This window comes from Bidens hawaiensis, unplaced genomic scaffold, assembly GCF_021521415.1.
Source record: "Bidens hawaiensis isolate Kalapana, Puna unplaced genomic scaffold, B.hawaiensis_p1.1 tig00013187_1, whole genome shotgun sequence".
Taxonomy (NCBI): Eukaryota; Viridiplantae; Streptophyta; class Magnoliopsida; order Asterales; family Asteraceae; genus Bidens; species Bidens hawaiensis.
Window position 1 is genome coordinate 545,224 of NW_027492113.1, and position 21,770 is coordinate 566,993.

The following is a 21,770-nucleotide window of genomic DNA, read 5'->3' on the forward strand; positions in this document are numbered from 1 at the left end:
ACCCAACACAACACATATCAATTCACAAGACCATTTTAATCTCATTTCTGTTTTAAGATTGGGAAAGAAACACCATTTTTGGCATTGGGGCTAAACAGAGTAGTTAGGGGTATCAGTTGTGTCGAGTTGGTGAGTTGAACACGACCCAGATTTTTTATACGTGTAACCGTACACGACTCTTTTAACCCGTTTATCTAAACGTGTCAAACGGGGTGGCGGGTAACAGTCAAGTTGTAACTTGTAAGCATGTTAATTGGGTATTCAGTTGGTGGGCTATAATAAAATGGGTTAAATGGGTTGACTTGTTTAACTAAACAGGTTAAGCAAGTCAACCCAAACACGGCTCGTTTATTTAGACAAATCAATCTGAACACAACCTGCTTTTTTAAAAGCGTTGTTATATATGCCACCCAACACCTGATTATTTCTATGTCGTGCGTGTTTCGGGTCGGGTCAGAAATTGCCACCCCTAGTTATCCAGCAGCTAAATTGATAAAGGGGAAGGGGGGGGGCTTTCTTTATAGAAAATCAAATTAAGTAGTGACACATAATTCACATGGAAGGTAGAAAAAGAGTGGTATAAGCTGTTACATAATAGTCTTGTGCATCATAGTAAAACAAAAGATACAAGTATATATACGGCCCACCATGAAAAAACATGTGTGCATTCGATGGTTCTATCTAGGGGTGCAAACGAGCCGAGCTACGCACGAACTACTCGAGATCGGCTTGTGAAAAGCTCGATCAAGCCGAGCTTAATTAAGCCTATGCATGAGCTTAAAAGTAAGCTCGTATTATAAGCGATCCCAAGCTTCAGTTATCGAGCTCGAGCTGGCTTGCGAGCCTAAACGAGCCTATCATTTATACAACTTTTTAACATATATATTTAATAATTATTAATTAATATATATAATGTTATGAAAAAATAACTAAACATAACAAAATAATATATATTATTTTATACATAAAATTATAATTGAAAAAAATATATATATAAATAATTATAAATATATAAAAAAGTAATTAATAAATTGTAAACGAGCCAAGCTCGAGCTTGAGAATCTACTCATGAACCGAGCTCGAGCTCGAGCTCCATGTAAGTTACACGAGGCTCCTTTGCACCCCTAGTTCTATCCCATATTAGAAATGTGAATATGGCCACAATATCATAATGTTAGCATGTTTGTTGTAGTGATTATTGTTTCAAATACATGAGAAACTGCGTTTTAACAAACTGATTTGTTGGATAGGTGGCACAAAATGTGTTTTCAGCAACGACGGGAAGATGAAAATGGAAACGGGTTCGGTTGAGTGTAAAGTATGCAAGGGTGCAGGTAATATCAATGTCTTCTACTATCCAGTAGTTCCACTTAGAGGTGGTTTACCTCATTACCTGATCCCACTGGTTAGCAGGGTATTGAGTGGGCCTCTGAATTTTAACCTTTTCAAGTATTTACATATGTTGTATGTATAATGCATAATGTTTTGATATTCACTTGTGTTTTTGCAGGATTGATACTCTGCAAGAAGTGTGCAGGGTCCGGATATTCAAAACGCTTATGAGTTAGCTTCGGATTTACACATTTTTCGAGCTAAATTCATCGCAAACATTTTGAAGGTCTTGTTCATTTATCTTGTTATATATATCTTGTTAGATTTTGATATGAAACCATTGGAGGCCTGAAAAATGTTAGTTGTCACTTGTAATAATTTTGCAAATTATATAACCATCCTTCATTTTTGCATCAAAAACTTTACACTTTACTTTTTATATTATTATGTATTATTATTATATCTTACAAAGTTTTTAAAAGGTTCTAAGCTTATTTAACCTATTTATTAAAAAAAATACACTTGTTGTACAAGATTACATATAGAGGCTCGCATCGGGCAACCTTTGAGACGGGATAGCAACGAGCGGGTTTCTTTTCTTTAGAGTAATGTCGAATTTTTCCAAAAGGTCGTTTTCTTCACCTTTGGGCAAGCTCCAATCAAACGAGTGCAAAAGCGAAGCCAAAATATACATTAGCATTTTCTCACCCAAGGGTAAGCCCGGACACAGTCTTCTCCCTGATCCAAACGGAAAGTATTTCGAATTATTTCCACTGTAATCCCAGTGGTTTGTCAAGAACCTCTCGGGATTAAACTCCAACGGATTATCCCAATATCTGGGATCCCGTTGGATTGACCAAACATTCACAAACACGTTACACCCCTTTAAGATGGTGTAACCACCTATGTTGCAAGTCTTGCTTGGCGACCGCGGGACTAGGAAAGGGGCTACCGGATGCAAGCGTGACGTTTCCTTTATCGTTGCGTCTAGGTATTTTAGTTTCGAAAGATGAGATTCTTCGACGATATTATTTACTCCCACGACGTCTTCTAGTTCTTCATGAACCTTTTTCATAACATTATTATTATTTAAAATCTCCGTCATTGCCCACTCTATCATCGTCGTCGTTGTTTCGGTTCCAGCAACCATAATATCCTGAAGAAGCGCCTTGACTTGAATCAAGTTAAGGTCCTTTAGCTCTAACAAAATTTGTAAGAAATCTTTCTTTCCATCTAACTTTTTCGTGTTAGATTCAATACGCAACACACGTTCGTTAATAACACACTCCAAAATCCGATCTATCTTCTTAAGTTGCTCCTTCATGTCACGCGCAACACCTTGTAGATCAAACCAAGCAAGACTCGGGAAGAAATCCGACACATTTGGCTTTCCAAGAAGCTCAACAATCTTTGAAACCACCGTTTGCAACTCACGCTTGTTAGATGAGTTCGAGTTCTCCCAAACCATGTTCGTTAAAACATTCGCTTCGGTCATGAAACAAATCTCACTTATGTTTACTTTCGTCCCAATTTTACCATACACATTCTTGATGGTTTTCCTAACTTCATCTCGTCTGAAAGGACTACACGCGTCAAGATTCTTGTTGTTCAACACTTCTTGGACAAATATCTTACGTAGGTTTCTCCAATGTGCGCTATTCTGAGCCCAGGCGATATCTTGACCACCATAGGTTATTATTGACACTGCGACAGTTAAGTTGTGGTTAGCAAATATTTCATCCTGGTCACGGACCACCACCTTTGCTAGGTCCGGTGTGTTTATCACGACGTGAAGCTTGCTTCCAACATAGAATTTAAATATAGGACCGTAGGTGCGAGCCATGTTGGTGAATTGTTTGTGTAGCTCATGACCGAGAAATGGAAGGTAGCCAACGATTGGTAACGAGTAGGGACCTGATGGCAACGATGGTGCACCGTTTAAGGTGGTTGAAAATATGAACTTGTACAATATAGACGCGATAATGAATAACGTAACCGCGATATTAAGTTCAAGGTTATGGTAAATGTTGTTTGGTTGTGACATTTTTGCAAATGATGTTGGAATGAATAAGTTGATGTACAAATTTATATATAACATTGTCTAGCTAATTTTTTATAAGAAATACTTATTAATATACTTAATTTGTCATGATCATTGAATCAAATAAGATCTTATAGTTAATGATCTTGAAATAAGATTACATATGTATTTTAAAAAATTGGTAGGTTATGCATTGATTTCTTAAATATTAAATCAGTAGGTAAACCATTGTCATTATTTTTCATTTTTTATCTGCTAATCATGTGGAGCTTTTGTTAAAAAACTAGTATAGGGTAGTTTGTAGTAACTATACTAAACCTAAAAAATAAATTTGTGAACTTCTAGAATATTATTTATACTTGTATAGCTTATGACAAAAAACACTTATTTAAAACGACATGTAGACGGTAAATAAAACCCGTGTGGTGCGCCTGTGAGTCGGCGCGGATTGATTGGTATCGGATATAGAAACTGAACTAAACCAATAAATAGTTTAGTCAACGCTCAAATACTATAAATTAACATATTTACAACTATTGATGCTTGCTTGTTTAATCCCACTTATCACTATTCATAAACATATAAATAAAGATCATACCATATATATATATATATATATATATATATATATATAACAATCACATCATCAATTTGTCATAAAATGTTATCCCAATTATATTTATTCTACAATATACATAAACAAAATCACTTAAACAAATTATATAATAATAATAATAATAATAAGAATAATAATAAGATCATCTTCTTCTACTTATAGCAAGGAATCCAACGTTCATGAAATAGGTTAAACAGTCAACTGAGAATCGACCTGACCTGTTTAGCTAAACATGTTTGCGGGTTTGACCCCAAAACAACATGTGGGCTTAACCCCAAAACTAAGCCCACCCCGTTCATACCAAACCCAAACCCCCCGATATTCATGTTAGATTTTCGTGTCGTGTCAGTAATTCACAGCTTTAGGACCAACTACTAGAAAGCCCGTGTACTAGAACCAAAAGCGCGACAGGGGTGAGCATGAGGAAGATCTTTAAGTAGAGCATGAACTTGTCAACCTTTGACTCATAGTTTATGTACCAAGTGAGACATAAGGAGATGAAAAGAACACATAGGAAGAACATAAAGTGGATTGGGGTAGAGAGTTGTCGGATATATTCATAGTATGACATGCTGCTGTTGTAGTACCTAGTCATGTTTTTTTTCTTTTGAGGAAAGTAATTAATAAGGTTGGGTTCATGTATTAGAGATGTGGAATTTGTGATTTATAGAACAAGTTGAGAAATTTGTGGAAAGATAGAGAAGAATAAAGAATATAGTCTATTAAAGGAAGAAAAACAAAATAATAATAATAATATTTGTTTTCAAAATATTAATTAAGTGTATATCTATATACACAAAAGTTTATACAAAATTAATAATTAATAATATGAAAACTGTATAAATACAAGTATCTTTTGTTTTAACAATAATATATATAAGATAGTTTTATAACCGTTTATCTCACTAAATCAACCAGTGACGAATCCATGATTTTTTTTATTACGTCAGAAATTTCCGACGAATAGATTTGTGCCACATAGTACCGTCCATGGGACATGAACCTAAAGGATGAGATAAAATGAATAATTGTTGTAAAAGAAATCAAGTGGACATGTTGAAAACACAAAATATTCTAGATAATGTTACTTTGTGGTCCTTGTGGGAACATTACTTCTAAGACCATGTGTAGTCGTAAAGCTTCATATCCAGGGGTTATGCGAAAGTGGCGCCCCGTCAGAGTTATGGTTTTGTATAAAAAACAAGTGTAGTCATAAAGTTGACATAACTTGGAGGGGGGCGGTGTTTCCAGAGTTATACCCTTGTTTTTTTGTGGTGTTTCAGCGTTGTATATAGAACGCTTAAAAAAAAATTTCAACATAACGCAGGGGGGGCGGTGTACCCCCTGCGTTTTCACCCAAAACGCCAGGCACAACGTGCCAGTACACATGGTCTAAAAAAGCTTGAGGTCCTTCTATTCTAATTGGTAACAGGAGTCCAATTAAACTATGAGGTGTTTCTATTTAACTTTGAAAGTATAAAATTACCCCTTATATTCGAAATCGCTCGGAAAAATTTGTAAGTAAACAACAATCATTTATAAGTTGCGATTGGATTCATTAATTAAAAAGAATCGATTCAATACATTTGTTATGTACATATGGGGTGTCGTGTTGGATTTGAATAAGATTTCTGATCAATCTATATTGATTGGCTACTTCCGTTATGTTGTTGCTAGAAAAGAATAGTATTTTTTTTTTGTATAATTTCCCCAGTTTCGTTGCTATTGTGGGCTTTACGCAATCGACTGGATTATATAGCCAACATATTAATTTTTAAAATCAGTCGAAAGGTGATAAACGATTCATAAGAAAATAATATTATTTGAATTGTTAAATTATAGGGATATTGATAAAGAATGAATTGTGAATGATCTTAATGAAAGACATGTCGAGTTTGCATAAAGAACGTGTTCATATGGTCCGCGAGAGTTCATAAACATAGTCAGTTTTAGCCTTCAGCGAAACCGTTCGTATGTTGGGTGTCGTTGGCCCCTTGATGATGCTCTCATGATCTAAAAGACTATGAACTACATATAATAAACAGATCATTTATACTTAAAATCAAAATGAGTATTATGATTTTTTATTTTTAATTTTTGATTTTTGATGCACATATAGGTGATCCATTATTCCATTTCCAACTAAATGATCTTGTCGACAATGCCACATTATCATGGTGTACCTAACCAAAAGCACCACATACCCTCATGCCAACCAACATCATATTTTATTTTTCAAAATGTCATGATTATTGATTAATACAAGTTATTGTGAATTTAATATTTTTTTAATGAAATTTTCAATTGTATAGTTGTTAGATAGTACTATTTCATAATTTTGGAAACTTAGTTTTCAATTTCATTTATAAGTTTTCATTCTTTTATATAAAGTTTTTTAAACATGTCACATCATACTTACTATATCACCAATCTAAATATATTTTCACTTATAAATGTATTTCTATACACAAAAACTTTTTAACATAAATTAGACACTAAATCAGATTTTATTAAGCATGTAAAAAATGTCCCATCTCAAATATCAATGACTTGTTTCGGATGCATTGGTGTCAACGAAAGCAAAACTCCATATTAAAACGTGTTTGGATGAAAACAATCTACGATAGCTTGACCTCACAATATATATCAACTCGAATAAAAAAAACAAATAAATAAGCTTCTTATGGTTAAAAATGGTTAAAAGTACAAAAGAAAAATTATTAATTGAAAAATAAGAACCACACTTAAATTTATTGTTACATTTATTTTATCTTTTTTTTGTTAATTCATGGTTTTGTATTATGATTCTACACTTTCCACTAAAATCCTTTTATCATATAGTCTATGATTACGTACACTTTCTACATACACATTCATAAGTATTAACATCAACAAAAGAATACATTAATCATAACTTAACAACCATATATTATTAATACCTCAACATCATAGTCTCAACATAAAATATCAATAATGCAAAACATAAACACTATACTTAACAACAGCATCTCTAGTTTGCATGTTCAATGAGTACGTACTTGCTTGAGCATACCCTCTAGCAAACCGAAACAACCCGGTACCCCCAATAACCGGTATCTCCCTCACCTTTTGTGACACCGGATTCCGCCCCAAAACCGTCAAAGTACTCCCATTATACCTCCCGGTAGTAAACACAAAGTTCATAACCATCAACAACCCTATCTCCTCTTGTGAAGCTAGTCCATAAAACCCTTGGGCTCGCCCTAGCAACGACGAATTGTGTTCAGGCTTGTCAGTTAATCGATTATCAATCATGTTTAGGGTACCGAACCCCGTGGTGGATGAGATGGTTAAGGGTGGATTGACAATGCTTATTGAGGTTGGGTTTGGACCACTTTGGATGTCATGCCAATAAAATTGGAAGTGACTTAGTTTTTCGGTCCCGAGCTTGAATGGGGTCGGGTTTGGGCTCGCGGTGGTGGCCAGAGAAGCTAGTGAGAGAGTGGTGAGGAGTGAGAGTGTGAAGAGGAGGTGTTTTGCCATTGTTTTGGAGATGTTAAGGTTTGTTTTGGTTTGGTTTTGATTTATAAGTTGGTTTCATGGAAGTTGTTTTCTTTACCAAACACTCTCTCATGTGACTTTTATTTTTATTTTTATTTTTTACATTTTTACCAGTATTAATTTGATATAGGATAAGTGGTGCCGGTTCAACTTCGAGAATTTTCCATTATAAGTGGTTGGTTGTTTTATTTTTGTCTTTTTGTTATTTATTTGTTCTGGGCTACTTGTCTCTTGTAAGAGGTTCTTTTTTAGTTTTTTAATAATATTGGCCTTTAAAAAAATTAATTTGATATAGGATTTATATTATATGTACTAGTTGTGATATATTATGTATATATATAAAAGAGTTATTACATAATATTCAATACTTTAAAATAGCCAAGTCTGACCAACTTTTTTATAACTTTAGTTATGGTTTTAAAAAAATACCTAAAATAACCACTTTATAGCCATCGTCCGAATGAATTTTTAATGGATCTGACAAAAGTTGTTAAAGAACTTTTAGACCTGTAAATCTCGCCACGTGTCAACGTATTGATGGACCCAACGGAATATTCTATCTCCTACTTCTCAAATTCCGTCGGACTCGACAGTTCTTTAAAGAACTCCGTTGGATTTATTAATATGTTAACACGTGGTGTGATTTTACAAGTCAACGATTTTCCATTGACGGTTGATGAAATTTTGTTAGGTTCAACGGGAAAATGGCTATTTTGGGTATTTTTTTCAAAATCATGACTAAAGTTGGAAAATGTTGGTCAAAGTAGGTTATTTTTAAGAATTGTATCTTTATTTTAATTATTTTTTGTTATACCTGTAATACATAAGTTAGGGTTTAGACTTTAGACCAAATCCATGTTAAGACCATCCAGGTAGCTCATGACTCGAAATTCGCTTAGATAACCGTCACATGAAATAGGTGGTTTTTTTTTTTGTAAACAAGCCAAACTCGAGCAAAAGTTGACTTGCTTATTAGCTTTATGCTAAAGGGTTTGTCAGTTGCAACCAACTTCACATCCATATATCTTTTTGAATAATTAGTATCGAGACTTGCACTTCACGACTGGGTCGAGGGTGCTAGCGATAATGTATATGAATTACTTGGCATATCAACGAATTATTAGTATAGACCATCTAGGAGTTAACCTAAACAACAATATACGTAAGAACTATTCACAATTAATAAGATATAAGTTATTGTCGACTTACCAATCCTCATCATTTTAACATGTTTTTACTTTTAAATTTATAACGTCACACCGATTAATACCATATGTTTGACATGATTGTTAGTTAGCCCACACAAAATATATTACCAACACAATCCACATATAGTTTTATTCTAACGCTAAACGGCATGGTTCCGATTCATCATGAGATGGAACAGGTGGAAGCCACGAGAACGAATTCACAACGCTTTTCGCTCTTTTTTTTTGTGCAAAGAGGGGTTGGGGGGGGGGGGGGTAATTTAGTTTACTCTTACTCCAAACGTTAAATATTTTTCCTTTTTTATATTGCAATAACGCCTTTGTAATGATGATTATTATTATTGTTATAAATTTTCTATATATGTCATTAAAGCTTATAGTTACTTTTATAACATTATTCAAAGAGCCTAACTCTTGCCAAGAAATAGCTCGATGGTAAAGTAATCAACTAAAATGATCGCTTGATATCGACTCGATTGTAAACGAGCCAAGTCAACTCAATTTGTAAATAATTTGAGTTTAAGCTTAACACCGACTTAGATGGGTTTGGCTCGTAAACAACACGCGAGCAATAAACGAAAACAGATGAAATCGTATCAAAATTAACCAAGATCGTGTATTGTTTTATTTGTAGTCTCGTGTGACGGAAAAACTAAACCGAACCATTTATATTTTCATATATATATCTACTTTGGTTTTGGTTATTAACTATAACTAACAGAACACCACAAACTAATTGAATAAACCGTATTGATTACCTGAAAAACTGAATGATTAGTAAAATAGATTAACCGACGAATTAAAACCGAAAACCAACTGATTAATAAAACAAATTAATCGATGACTTCGGTTTCAATCCAGGCTAATAACCGAACTGTACAGTACCGAAAACTGATAAACTTACCAAACAAACCGAACCAACTAACCGAAAATCAATTGATTAATAAAATAGATTAATCGAGGACTTAGGCTTTGGTTTACCCTAATAACCCAACTAAACCGTACCAAAAACCGACAAACTTACCAAACCAGCTAACCAAAAACTGATTAATTAACAAAACAAACTTAGCTTTTGGTTTCGGTTAAGCTAATAACTGAACTGGTCCATATCAACCGACTTCGTTATTCGTTCAGGCTAATAATCGAACCTACCTGCACACACTCCCCATCCCAAACTTACTGTATAAACCGAACCGATTTACTAAAACCGTTTGGTTAATAAAACAGATTAATCAATGACTCCAGTTTCAATTTCGGCTTATAACCAATTCAAACCAAACCGGATGGAACTAAAAACCCACAAACTAACCGAATAAACGAACCGACTGATAGAAAACCAAGTGACAAATAAAAATAGATTAACCAATGACTTAAGTTTCAGTTTAGCCTAATAACCGAATCAAACAGAACTGAACCATATCAAAAACCAACAAACTTACCGAACAAACTAACCAAAAACCGATTAATTAGCAATTAAAACAAACTTAGCTTTCAGTTTCGGTTACACTAATAACCGAACCAAACCGAATCGTACCTTTCCGTTCACACTCTCCCCACCCCAAAAAACTGACTCTCTGAAACAATAGCACAAGACACAGTTACTACGACGGTGTATATATATATAATCAGGTGATGGTGGCTTCCGGTTGCTTATAATATTATTATGGAAGCTGCTTCTGATTCCGATTCTGAGCTCGATAATAATAATAATAATAAGCGTCCTCATCTCATCAACAACAATAACCACATGGCACGTCACCCTAATTCTTCTCCCGATAACAACAACAACAACAACGCCACTGTAAGTTCAATTTCAGTTTCAATTTGTACAATTACGTAATGTTACGTGTTCAGTTTACAATCGGTTAGCTGTATTACACGTTCGTGTGGTTGTTAGATTCGTAATTGTTGATGATTTTGAGTGTTGAGTTGCTAGGGCTTCGTTTGAGGTTGAAATTAGGGTTTTAGGTTATGGATTGTGGAATTAGGTGTTTTAGTTTGTTATGTTAGGGCTTTTTGTTGTATCGGTATGAATTTTACGGACACGTGATTGATCTGGTATGACGGTTTGATATTGAATATTTGAAGCGAACAAACGAACGAACACATACGGACGCATGCATTCTAGTGTTCACGTTCTGATTGTTGATGAATTTGAGTATTGATTTGTTAGCGATATTACACGTTCGTAATTGTTGATGAATATGAATGTTGTGGATTGTGGAAGTATGTGTTTTATGTTGTGGATTGTGGAAGTATGTGTGCTAGTGTGTTCTAGATTGATATGAATGTTACGAATGCGTGATTCAGGTGGAAATTAGTTGTATGAAGGCTAGGTGTTGAGGATTTGGGATGTTTTTAGGTCTGTGAATGAGCCGGACGGACACGAACGGACACGAATGGAGGTGTGGTCGAGTTTGTTCGTTAAGAAAATGAATATGTTTGTGTCCGTTTATGTTTGTTCAATAAAAATCTACACGGACACAAATGAACGGCGTAAATGAACTTAAATGAGCATAAATGACTGAACGTAAGTGGACAGTCGGACACATACATAAACAAACACAAACAGTACTGTAAGTTTCAGTTTCTATGATTACCTTCTGTACTTGCTCAATTTCCATCTGTTGGCGATATTACACGTCCGCTTGGTTATTAGGTTTGTGATTGTTGATGAATTTGAGGATTGAGTTGCTAGGGTTTTGTTTGAGGTTGAAATTAAGGTTTTAGGTTAGGGATTGTGGAATTAGGTGTTTTAGTTTGTTATGTTAGGGCTTTTTGTTGTATTGATATGAATTTTACGGATGCGTGATTCTGGTAGAAACTCTATTGAACTGGATGAACATGAACAGAGGCGTGTTTGTGTTTGTTCATTTATGTTTAACCGGAAATGAACACGAGCAACTAAATGAACGGATTTTTTTGTTCATGTTCGTTCGTTAAGAAATGAACATGCTTGTGTACGAACGAACGTAAACGGACATACATGAGCATAAATGAGTAAACATAAGTGGACAAAAGAGGGTTGCGGCGCAGCTTGTTGCCCGTTTGCCTGCCACTTTATTGTAATCGTTTTATAGTAAATTATATAAAACTTCGATTATTTATATAAAAAAAGTGGACACAGACATAAACAAACACTAATGGCACGGTAATTTCAAATTTATGATGACCTTCTGTACCTGCTCAATTTCAGTCTTTCAGAAATATAACCCATTCGCAGGCTTACTAGATTTATGATTGAGAATTAATTTGTTAGGGTTCCGTTGAGGTTAGAATTAGGGTTTTATATTGTTGCATGTGGAAGTAGGTGTTCTAGATTGATATTAATGTTACGGGTACATAAATGAGCATAAATGATTAATGATAAACGAATACAGACATAAACTAGCACAAACACAAACGACACCGTAAGTTTTAATTTTATGATTACCTTCTGTACCTGCTCAATTTCAATCTGTTATTCATATAACGCATTTACATGCTTACTAGATTCGTGATTGTTGATGATTTTGAGTATTAATTTGTTAGGGTTTCGTTGAGCTTAAAATTAGGGTTTCATATTATGGAAGCATATGTTATTTGTAGTTCTAGATTGGTATTAGTGTTACGAACACTTGATAAATTAGTTATATGAAGGCCAGGTATTGAAGATTTGGTATATCGTTAGGTTTGTAAACGAATAGGACAAACACGAACACAAACAATTAAACGAGCAGATTTTCTTGTTCATGTTCGCTCGTTAAGAAAATCAATATGTTTCTGTTCGTTTATGTCCGCTCATTAAAAATCTAAACGGTCACAAACGAACGACATAAATGAACACAAGTGCACATAAATGAGCATAAATGAATAAACATAAGCAGGCACAGACATAAACAAACACAAACGGCACAGTAAGTTTCAATTCTATGATTACCTTCTCTATCTGCTCAATTTCAATCTGTTAGCAATAAACAAACAAACACACATTCACATAAATGAGCATAAATGAATAAACATAAGTGGACACTGAAATAAACACAAACGACACGGTAAGTTTCAATTCTATGATTACCTTCTCTATTTGCTCAATTTGAATCTGTTAGCAATGTAACACATTCACATGCTTACTAGATTCATGCTGGTAGAAACTGTAGAGTTAATTAAGACTAGATATTGAACATTTGAACTGAACAAACACAAACGACATAAATAACACAGGCGGACATAAATGAGCATAAATGAATTAGCATAAGTGGACACTGACATAAATAAACACAACGGCACAGTAAGTTTCAATTTTATGATTACCTTCTCTATTTGCTCAATTCGAATCTGTTAGCAATGTAACACATTCACATGCTTACTAGATTCATGATTGTTGATAAATTTGATATTAATGTTATGGACACAGGATCCTGGTAGAAATTGTACAGTTATATGTAGGCTAGAATAGAATAGAGGCATGCTCTTGTTCGTTCTTTTAACTTTAACCGAACACGAACAATTAAACGAACAGTTTTTTTTCATGTTCGTTTGTTAAGAAATGAACATGTTCGTGTTCGTTCATTAAGGTATAAATGAACAATTTACGAACGTAAACGGACAAACAAGCAACGTAAATGAACACGCGTGAACATAAATGAGCATAATTTATTAAACATAAACATACACATACCATAATTATCAAAGGCGCTATGTTTACTCAAGGCGCATAGGCTTCGCCCGGGCCTAGGCGCCAATGAAGTGAGGGCCTAAGAAAAAAAAGCACAACTAAATAAAAAAAATTATGTATTTGAAAAATAATAGTGCTATTCTTTTTATAAAATAAGTTAAAGTTATTATATAACCTTTAATATAATCTAATTAGTACCAAAAGAGTCAAGATCCAAATGTAATTCCAAAACTTGAATAACAAAATGTTCAAAGTATCAAAAGTTCAAAAAGTAATAAATAGTAAAGGCTCAAATGATCATTGTTCTTGATCCGTCATCAGTACCAATAAAGGTGTCATCAATTTCAATAAGCGAGGGCCCATGAACTATAAGCACATATATTGGGCCTGGCTTGGAAAATGGGCCTAGGCGCAAGAAGCTTGGGCTTTTAACAACTATGACGCATACATAAATAAACACACACTAACATAAATGTGTATAAGTGAATAAGCATCAACAAATACAGGCATAAACAAACACAAACGGCGCCGTAAGTTTCAATTCTCTGATTACCTTCTCTATCAGCTCAATTTCAATCTATTAGTAACTTAATACATTTGCATGCTTACTAGATTCACAACGTTCAATGAATTTGAGTACCAATTTGTTAGGCTTTCATTAAGCTCAAATTTAGGGGTTTACATTGTGGCTTGTGGCAATCGGTGTTTTTGTGTGTTCTGTTAGGGCTTTGTGCTAGATCGATATGAATGTTGCGAACACATGATTCTGTTAGAAATAGTACCGCTATTTGAAGGCTAGATACTAAAGATTCGGGATATTCATAGGCTTGTAAACGGCACCGTAAGTTTCAATTTTATGATTACTTTCTCTGTCTGATCATTTTCAATTTATTAGCAATATAACACATATACATGCTTACTAAATTCATGATCCGTAATGAATTTGAGTTTCGATTTGTTAGGGTTTCGTTAAGTCTAAAATTAGGGTTTCACATTGTGGCTTGTGGAAGTGGTGTTTTTAACCGAACAACACCTTGTTCATGTTCATCCGGTAAGCTTTGATTGGACAAGTGAATGGTTCACAAACAGCTAACCAAACAAATTTTTTTGTTTGTGTTTTTTCATTAAAGAAATGAACTTGTTTGTGAACGGTTCATGAACACAAATGAACAAACTCAAATGAACACAAACAATGTTTTATTTGATTTTGCTACCAAGTTTGTGTGGGTGTTATTTTTTAACATTCATTTTCATATGTTAATTTTATTTGTAAATAATCACATAATAAACAAATATAATTTTGTTTTATAGTTTATAAACTGTATGATTAGATTAGAAAAGTCAGTAAACGTTTAATGAACAAACATAAACAAACAAACATTAATGAAAATAAACGGACAAAAACAAACACATTATTGAACGTTCACAAACACAATTGAACGAACATGGTTTTTGTTCGTGTTTGTTTATTTAGTTAATTGAACAACAATTCCTTGTTCATGTTTATTCATTTATTAAACGAACAGCATAAACAAACTTCCGGACCGTTCACAAACAGTTCGCTGAATTACTGTATTGATATGAATGTTACTCACATGATTATGAAGATTTGGGATATTCTTGCCTGCTATGGTTCATGGTTTTCTAAATTGCGAAAATTGAAGGTTCAGACTGAGAATTGAGAGATCAAATGTTCTTTGTAAATTACTAATGCTGAAAGTGTGGTTTAAAGGTTCTTCATTTTGAGTTTCTTGTGTAATTGTTGGATTTAGTCTTTTAAGAGTCAAATCTTGTGTTCTGATTGTTTGCATAAAGTAACAATTCACACGACCAAATGACATTTGGATTGGTTCATGAAGTTCATTCTGTTATGGCAGGTTGACGCGACAGTGCTACAATATCAAAACCAGAAACTTGTCCAGCAATTAGATGTCAAGAAGCAAGAGTTACATGATCTAGAAGATAAAATTAAGGAATTAAAACTGAGTGAAACTTCTTATGATGACTTCTTGATTATAGTTAATCAACGATGGAATGAGGTGACTTAATCGCATTTCACAGTTCCTTTATCTTATAACCTTATTATTATTATTATATTTGTTATTATTCAATCAACATTTTTAGTTGGATGATGACTTAATTCTACTTGGAGCACGGGTCTGCGCAGCTCAACGTGCCTTGGAAGCATTGGAACGTGCAGTTTCTTCGCGAGGTCTGTAATTATTTAATCTTGTTTGACGGTTAATTATCCAACTATTAAGCTCACATAATCAAACGTACATATATAGGTTCAATCCCACCGGGTCCCACCGAGGATATATTCCTTTGCAGACTTCTTCAGATGGATTCCATGGAAACAAATGAAAGTGAAGAGAGACTCAGTTATATTGAAAAATCACTTTTGTCGAGGCATTCGTCAACTTTGGAATTGATGAAATTAATAGACAGTAGTATACAAATTCTGATGGATAATTTTGTAAACGTTGATCAATCTTTGTATGAAGTTTCAGCTGCAGAAGGTCAGTATTGATTGACCTTATTTGAGGTCAATTTTTTTTACTAATGCATTATCATGAGTGCCTACTGAATTCTAAGGATTTAATATATTGATTTTATATGCCTCAGATGCAGTTATTCAATCAGATAAGATTACCGAATTGATGAAGGAGGAAGTTGATCAGTTACATGGATTTATGGAAGCTCTGAATGTAAAGCAAAAAGAATATGCTGATATGATTCAGAGTTATAGTGATGCCCATTCTGCGGACGATTCTGAGATAAAAAAGATTGAAGGTTTTAGTCATGAAACACATAACATTCTTTGATTTATATGCTTGTTAGTTTGTTTCTTTGTTTATGTTTGTATGTTCATGCTTGTAAGGTGAACTGGAGGACGTCATGGCAGAACTTGAAGAAAGTAGAAGAAAATTTGTAAATTTAAGTATGCAAAAGGACAGATCTTCTGTTGTGCAAACTCCCGTCCCGTGTAACATTAATGGAAGTATTTCACCTGAACATACTGCAGACAAAACTATGGGATTACGTGATTTAAAGGACTCAATAGAGGAGGCAAAGGTTTTTGTTTTCTTTTTATCTCTTCTTTTTATGTTTGTTCGTGAACAGTATAAACGGACGGTTCAGGAACGTAAACGAACGAACGGACATAACTGAACATAGATGAACAGGCATAATTGAGCTAAAACTAGTTAAAGGTAATGTGAAGAACAATGTGTTGGGCCTAAAAAGTTATTGAAACTAGACTAAGTTGTAATGGGCCAAAAATTTTTAATTGATTATATTAATGAACATAAACTAACAAACATATATGGATGTAAAGAAACAGACTTAAAACGAATTAAAATGAACGAGCGAGACATGTATACATCTTCGTTCTTTAAACTAATTGAACAAAAGCTTTTGATCATGTTCGTTCATTTATTAAATAAACGAACTTCCTACCTAACGGTCCATGGAAATGTTCATGTTCATGTTCGGTTCGTTTACATGCCTATGTGTGCCTGCACAAAAACGTATTGAATCTTTATATTCAATGTAGATACTGGCATCCGATCGTCTTTCTGAGCTTGAAGACGCAATCGAAGACAATTCAAACTTATCAAAACAGCTGCACGATCTTCAGGTTAAACATTGCTTTGACTTTTCATCTGTATATAAGACTGTTTTATCTTTTGTTTATTCTAACACGTATTTGAGCAGAATGAACTGGACGATAACAAATATATTTACTCATCTCGTCCCTACACTTTGCTAAATGATCAACTTCCATACTGGGAATCTGAAGTTGAACGGTATAGGGCGCTTGTAGATTCATTGCAAGTTGACCGGTCACTGGTCGCACAAAAAGAAAGAGAACTCGTTGTGAAAACCGAATCGATAAACGCTTTAAGAAATCCTATGGATACCGATGATTCTATTATTGAACAATTAGAGCAACAGCTTCAACAGTTGATTGATGAGAATAACGAGTTGGAAATTAAAATGGAAGAAGCTGTACAAGATGCAGGTAAACTTGGAAATTATTATAATCTATATTCTCTTTTAACTTATATTATTTTAATAAAAGTTTTAACTATTTACAGAGAGGAAAGACATTAAAGCCGAGTTTGAAGTCATGGCCTCTGCTTTATCAAAAGAAATTGGGATGATGACATCACAATTAAATCGGTGGAAAGAAACAGGATGTGAAGCTGTTTTATTACAGGAAGAAGCCCAGACACTTAGGTCCTTGGTGGAGAAAAAGGTGACAACTTTTCATTAGTTTATTATTTGATATTAAATGCATTTGATAATCTTTTGTTTTTATTTTTTTTAATTATAGACTAGTGAACATAAGGAGATGTTGGATGATTGTTCTAAGCAGAGTGATGAGATCAAGTCTTTACAGGCCCAGGTGAGTTCTCATTTGAGTTAAGAAAAATATATATTCTTTTAATGAATTTATGTATGTTAAAACTTGATGCAGATTGAGAGGCTGCAAAAGGATGGATTAGAAACGCAGATATATTTGGATATAATTGGTCAAAGGATATATGATAACAGGGATATGACGGAAATTAAAGAATCTGAACAGAGAGCTCGGTCACAAGCTGAAGTTTTAAAAAACGCTTTTGAAGAACACAGTTTAGAGTTAAGGATTAAAGCTGCTAAAGAAACCGAGGTTGCTTGCCAACAAAGATTATTAGATGCTGAATCTGAAATTGTTGATTTAAGTGCTAAATTGGATGATTCTGAAAGGTTTTACTTTTACACAGTCTTTTAACATATTAATATTTAACATCTATATAATACTTTGTTCATGTACAGGGAAGTTTTGGAACTTATAGAGGCTATAAAAGTAAAAGACGGAGAGGCAGAGTCTTATATTTCTGAAATTGAGGTATCTATCTAGTGCTATTTGACAATTGTAATTGTATTTTTGTGGTTATTTAACTAATGTTACATTTTTTCAGACTATCGGTCAAGCTTATGAAGATATGCAGACACAAAACCAGCACTTGTTGCAGCAGGTAATGGAGAGGGATGACTACAATATCAAGGTAAAAAGAAGGATCAAATCTGTAAATTAGAGTCATTTTTGTAACTTTTTGTAATCAATACCGATGAAAATGTAATTTATTTTTTACATCTTGCTACAGTTGGTTTCTGAGAGTGTGAAGATGAAACAAACACACACATCTCTACTTTCTGAAAAGCAATGCCTAGAGAAACAACTTCAACAAGTCAATTCAAAAGCCGACTCGATTAAATCACTCATTGCACATTATGAAGAGCAGGTATAATACAGTGTCTTTTTTATTATAAACAGTTTGGCTGTTTGGTTAATCAGTAGTTGATTTGTTCATCAAATTAACGCGTAATCATGTAGATGAATACTTGCATTGCACATGCGTTGAAGTCAACCGAGGAAGATAGACACCTTGCAATCAACTTGGAAAACAGCAAGTGGGAACTAGCTAACGCTGATAAGGAATTAAAGTGCCTTAAGTCATTGCTTTCTTCATCTGAGAAGGAATATGATCAAAACTGTAGAAAAATGGAGGAAGTTCTGGAGGAGCTGGAGAATGAAAGGTAATTTTAATTTAAATATTTCGTACTTTATACATTTTTAAACGGGTCAATCTCATAAAAAGACTCCTACCTTTACTCAAAAGTAGGCTGTTCATGAGTCGAGTCGAGCCAGGGTGGTTTCGAGCTCGAAATTAAATGAAGCAGCCCAGCTAGGCTCGAGATCGATTTTGAAGTTGAACGAGCCTAAGATCGAGCCAACGAGCCGAACCATGACCAGAGCTGAGCTTGGTTTCATTTCGGCTCAGTTACAAAAATGAGCCAACTCTGCTCAGGTTGTTTCAAAGCAAGTGTTTTTACTAGTTTTATTCGAGCTTTATTGAGCGAGCCACGAGTTTTTTGAACAGCCCTGCTTAAAAGTTAGATTATGGGCACTAGAGTATTTTGTGTCTGCTAAAAGTGGTTTCTTTTTGGTAAATTGCGGTTTCTTTTTGTAATTTGGTAAATTGCTTATGGATATCTGCTTATTGAAGCGTGAATAAGCAGTTTGATGGCAAATATCTCCTCTATCCCGGGAGATAGAGGCTGCTCCAAGTGAGACCCTCGACTCTAAATAATATTTTTTGTAGTATAAAAATACGAATAACATCAAGTTTATGTAAGAAAACAAAATGTCACAATCCAAAGCTTATACACATTACTTTTGTTGGATCTATACTTAAGAAAACAGATTATATTTCTAAATAATCATGCATAACGGAAGACTAAGAAAAATTGCAAAATGTCAGTACAAGTTATAACTTCACAAATTAATGTAAAAATTCTAAACTTTAGCCACTTTATCCCCCCATGATATGTTTTCCTTCTCAAAAGCTTTAACTCCTGAACCGTTGCCCTCACGACATATTATAAAGAACTTTATATCTATAACTCTTAATATAAACATTCTTTTAACTCTTAACTCTATGCTGAGTTTTTGACTACTGAATAAACCTTGGGGTTTCGTTGTGCCCGACTTGTTTACATGAGGTTCACACAATTGCAAACAAATCACACACAAATCTCACAAAATTGCCAGGACTTCTTTTGGTTTTCGATTTGGGAAACATATTGGTGGATTTTAGGAAGATCCGAACAAACCATCGGTGTTTGCTTAACATATCTGGTTTGCCACTTCGGAAACCGATCCGATTTTTTAAGCGTTTTGAACAAACCACCAACGATCTAAAGATTGACACCGAAGATAAAAGCACAATATAAACACTAAATCGAAACCCACAGTTTAAAACTTTTTGAAAGTCACACCTCATAAGAACTGAGAAAATACTTTATTTTCCAGAATATTAATTTGAGGAAAACTGGTTGCTTTAATATGTTTATAGTATTTTTTATAGCTTTAGGCCGAAGGGCAGATTGGTAATTAATGAATTATCGAAACTTGAATGCAGAATGGACAGAAAGAAGCTTGACGAACTAAACATGAAAATTACAGAACTGACAGTAGGAAGCAGCGAAGCTGCAATTCAGAAACTCGAGGACGAAATCAAGGATTGCAAGTCTATTCTCAAATGTGGTGTTTGTTTCGACCGCCCAAAGGAGGTAAGTAAACTCCGCACAATATTATTATATTTCTTGTTTATATAATTTTGTAACATTAATAATAATTTTAAAATTTATCGTTCCAGGTGGTGATTGTGAAATGTTATCATCTGTTCTGCAATCCATGTATCCAGAGGAACTTAGAAATCCGTCACCGAAAGTGTCCTGCTTGTGGAATGGCGTTTGGGCAGAACGATGTTCGCTTTGTGAAGATATGATGCTTAGTTAGGTTCGAGTATCATATTTAGGAGAATGTTTTTTGTTTTGACCTTATTACCTTTTAGCCAAAACCGCCGCAGGCCCGATTGGGTAGTCGGTTTTGTTGAAAGTTTCTAAAAGGACTTATAAAATAAATTTATAAATTATTATGCTTCTAGACACCTAAAAGAAAATCTGGTTAGATTTTTTTATTTTTTATTTTCGATTAATAACTTGGACGTGTCGTCGTAGATAGATTTGATGTGTCGATATAATTAATATTTTCTAAAACAAATATTTCATCATTCAAATATAAAAAAAGTATAGGTTTTTTCTTTTGGTTATTATTTCATGTAAGCTAGTTTTTAAATGGTGACCACTCACAAGCTTACAATTTGTGAACTATGCATGCGAACTTTTTAGTGACGGATATAAAAGAAAAATTCTAAGGGTATAAATTTTTTTTTAAGATCTAAGGGAATCTTAATATATGCTAACTGCTCACACGCATTCGAATACATAAAAAAACGGAGAAGGGAAATATTTTTTGTACTTTGTCGTGAAGGTTTAAAGTATCCGGGGCACCCCCTATTTCTGTCCCTGGAACTTTTAGGTTTTTCTTTGGTTTGATTTGTGTCTGTCTATATACATTTATGTTATTTTGGATATTTATTTATAAAAAAGATTTCAAAAACAATGCAGAAAATCCTTAAAAAGAAAAAATACGAATTTGTTTGTGACGTGTCGGTATTATATTTATTTTTTAAAATACGATGGTAAACCATGGCTAAAAAGAGCAAATTCTAGTTTCGTATTTTATCATCCATCACTAAATATCTGTCAGCATTACCTACGTACGGTCCCATCTCTTGATTTACAAACATCACCGTAGATATTCACTCAGTGAAGACGACTAACCATCTATAAATGCACAAGTTTATGTAAATGAGAGTCGTTAAAAACATCGTAAATGATTTAGAAAAAAAAACACAACATTTGGAGTTAAATTAATTGGATCCTTATGATACATAATATATATTTAAAACCAAATGT

At 33.9% G+C, this 21,770-nt stretch overlaps 1 protein-coding gene and 2 pseudogenes across 1 annotated transcript; 1 reads left to right on the forward strand and 2 right to left on the reverse strand.

Annotated features, from left to right (window-relative positions):
- Window positions 1-1,795: 1,795 nt before the first annotated feature.
- On the reverse strand, window positions 1,796-3,372 carry LOC143543589 (cytochrome P450 76C1 pseudogene; annotated as a pseudogene).
- Window positions 3,373-6,950: 3,578 nt separating this feature from the next.
- LOC143543590 (dirigent protein 22 pseudogene) lies at window positions 6,951-7,599 on the reverse strand (annotated as a pseudogene).
- A 2,754-nt stretch (window positions 7,600-10,353) lies between these two features.
- On the forward strand, window positions 10,354-20,937 carry LOC143543613 (E3 ubiquitin-protein ligase BRE1-like 2). Its single transcript, XM_077035893.1, has 17 exons — window positions 10,354-10,538; window positions 15,272-15,433; window positions 15,519-15,606; window positions 15,683-15,913; window positions 16,020-16,187; window positions 16,276-16,469; window positions 16,951-17,034; window positions 17,112-17,418; window positions 17,495-17,655; window positions 17,734-17,805; window positions 17,878-18,149; window positions 18,219-18,291; window positions 18,365-18,451; window positions 18,551-18,688; window positions 18,781-18,983; window positions 20,369-20,519; window positions 20,606-20,937. The coding sequence occupies exons 1-17, from the start codon at window positions 10,401-10,403 to the stop codon at window positions 20,735-20,737; spliced, it is 2,661 nt and encodes an 886-aa protein (XP_076892008.1). The 5' UTR covers window positions 10,354-10,400; the 3' UTR covers window positions 20,738-20,937.
- The last annotated feature ends 833 nt before the right edge of the window (window positions 20,938-21,770 follow it).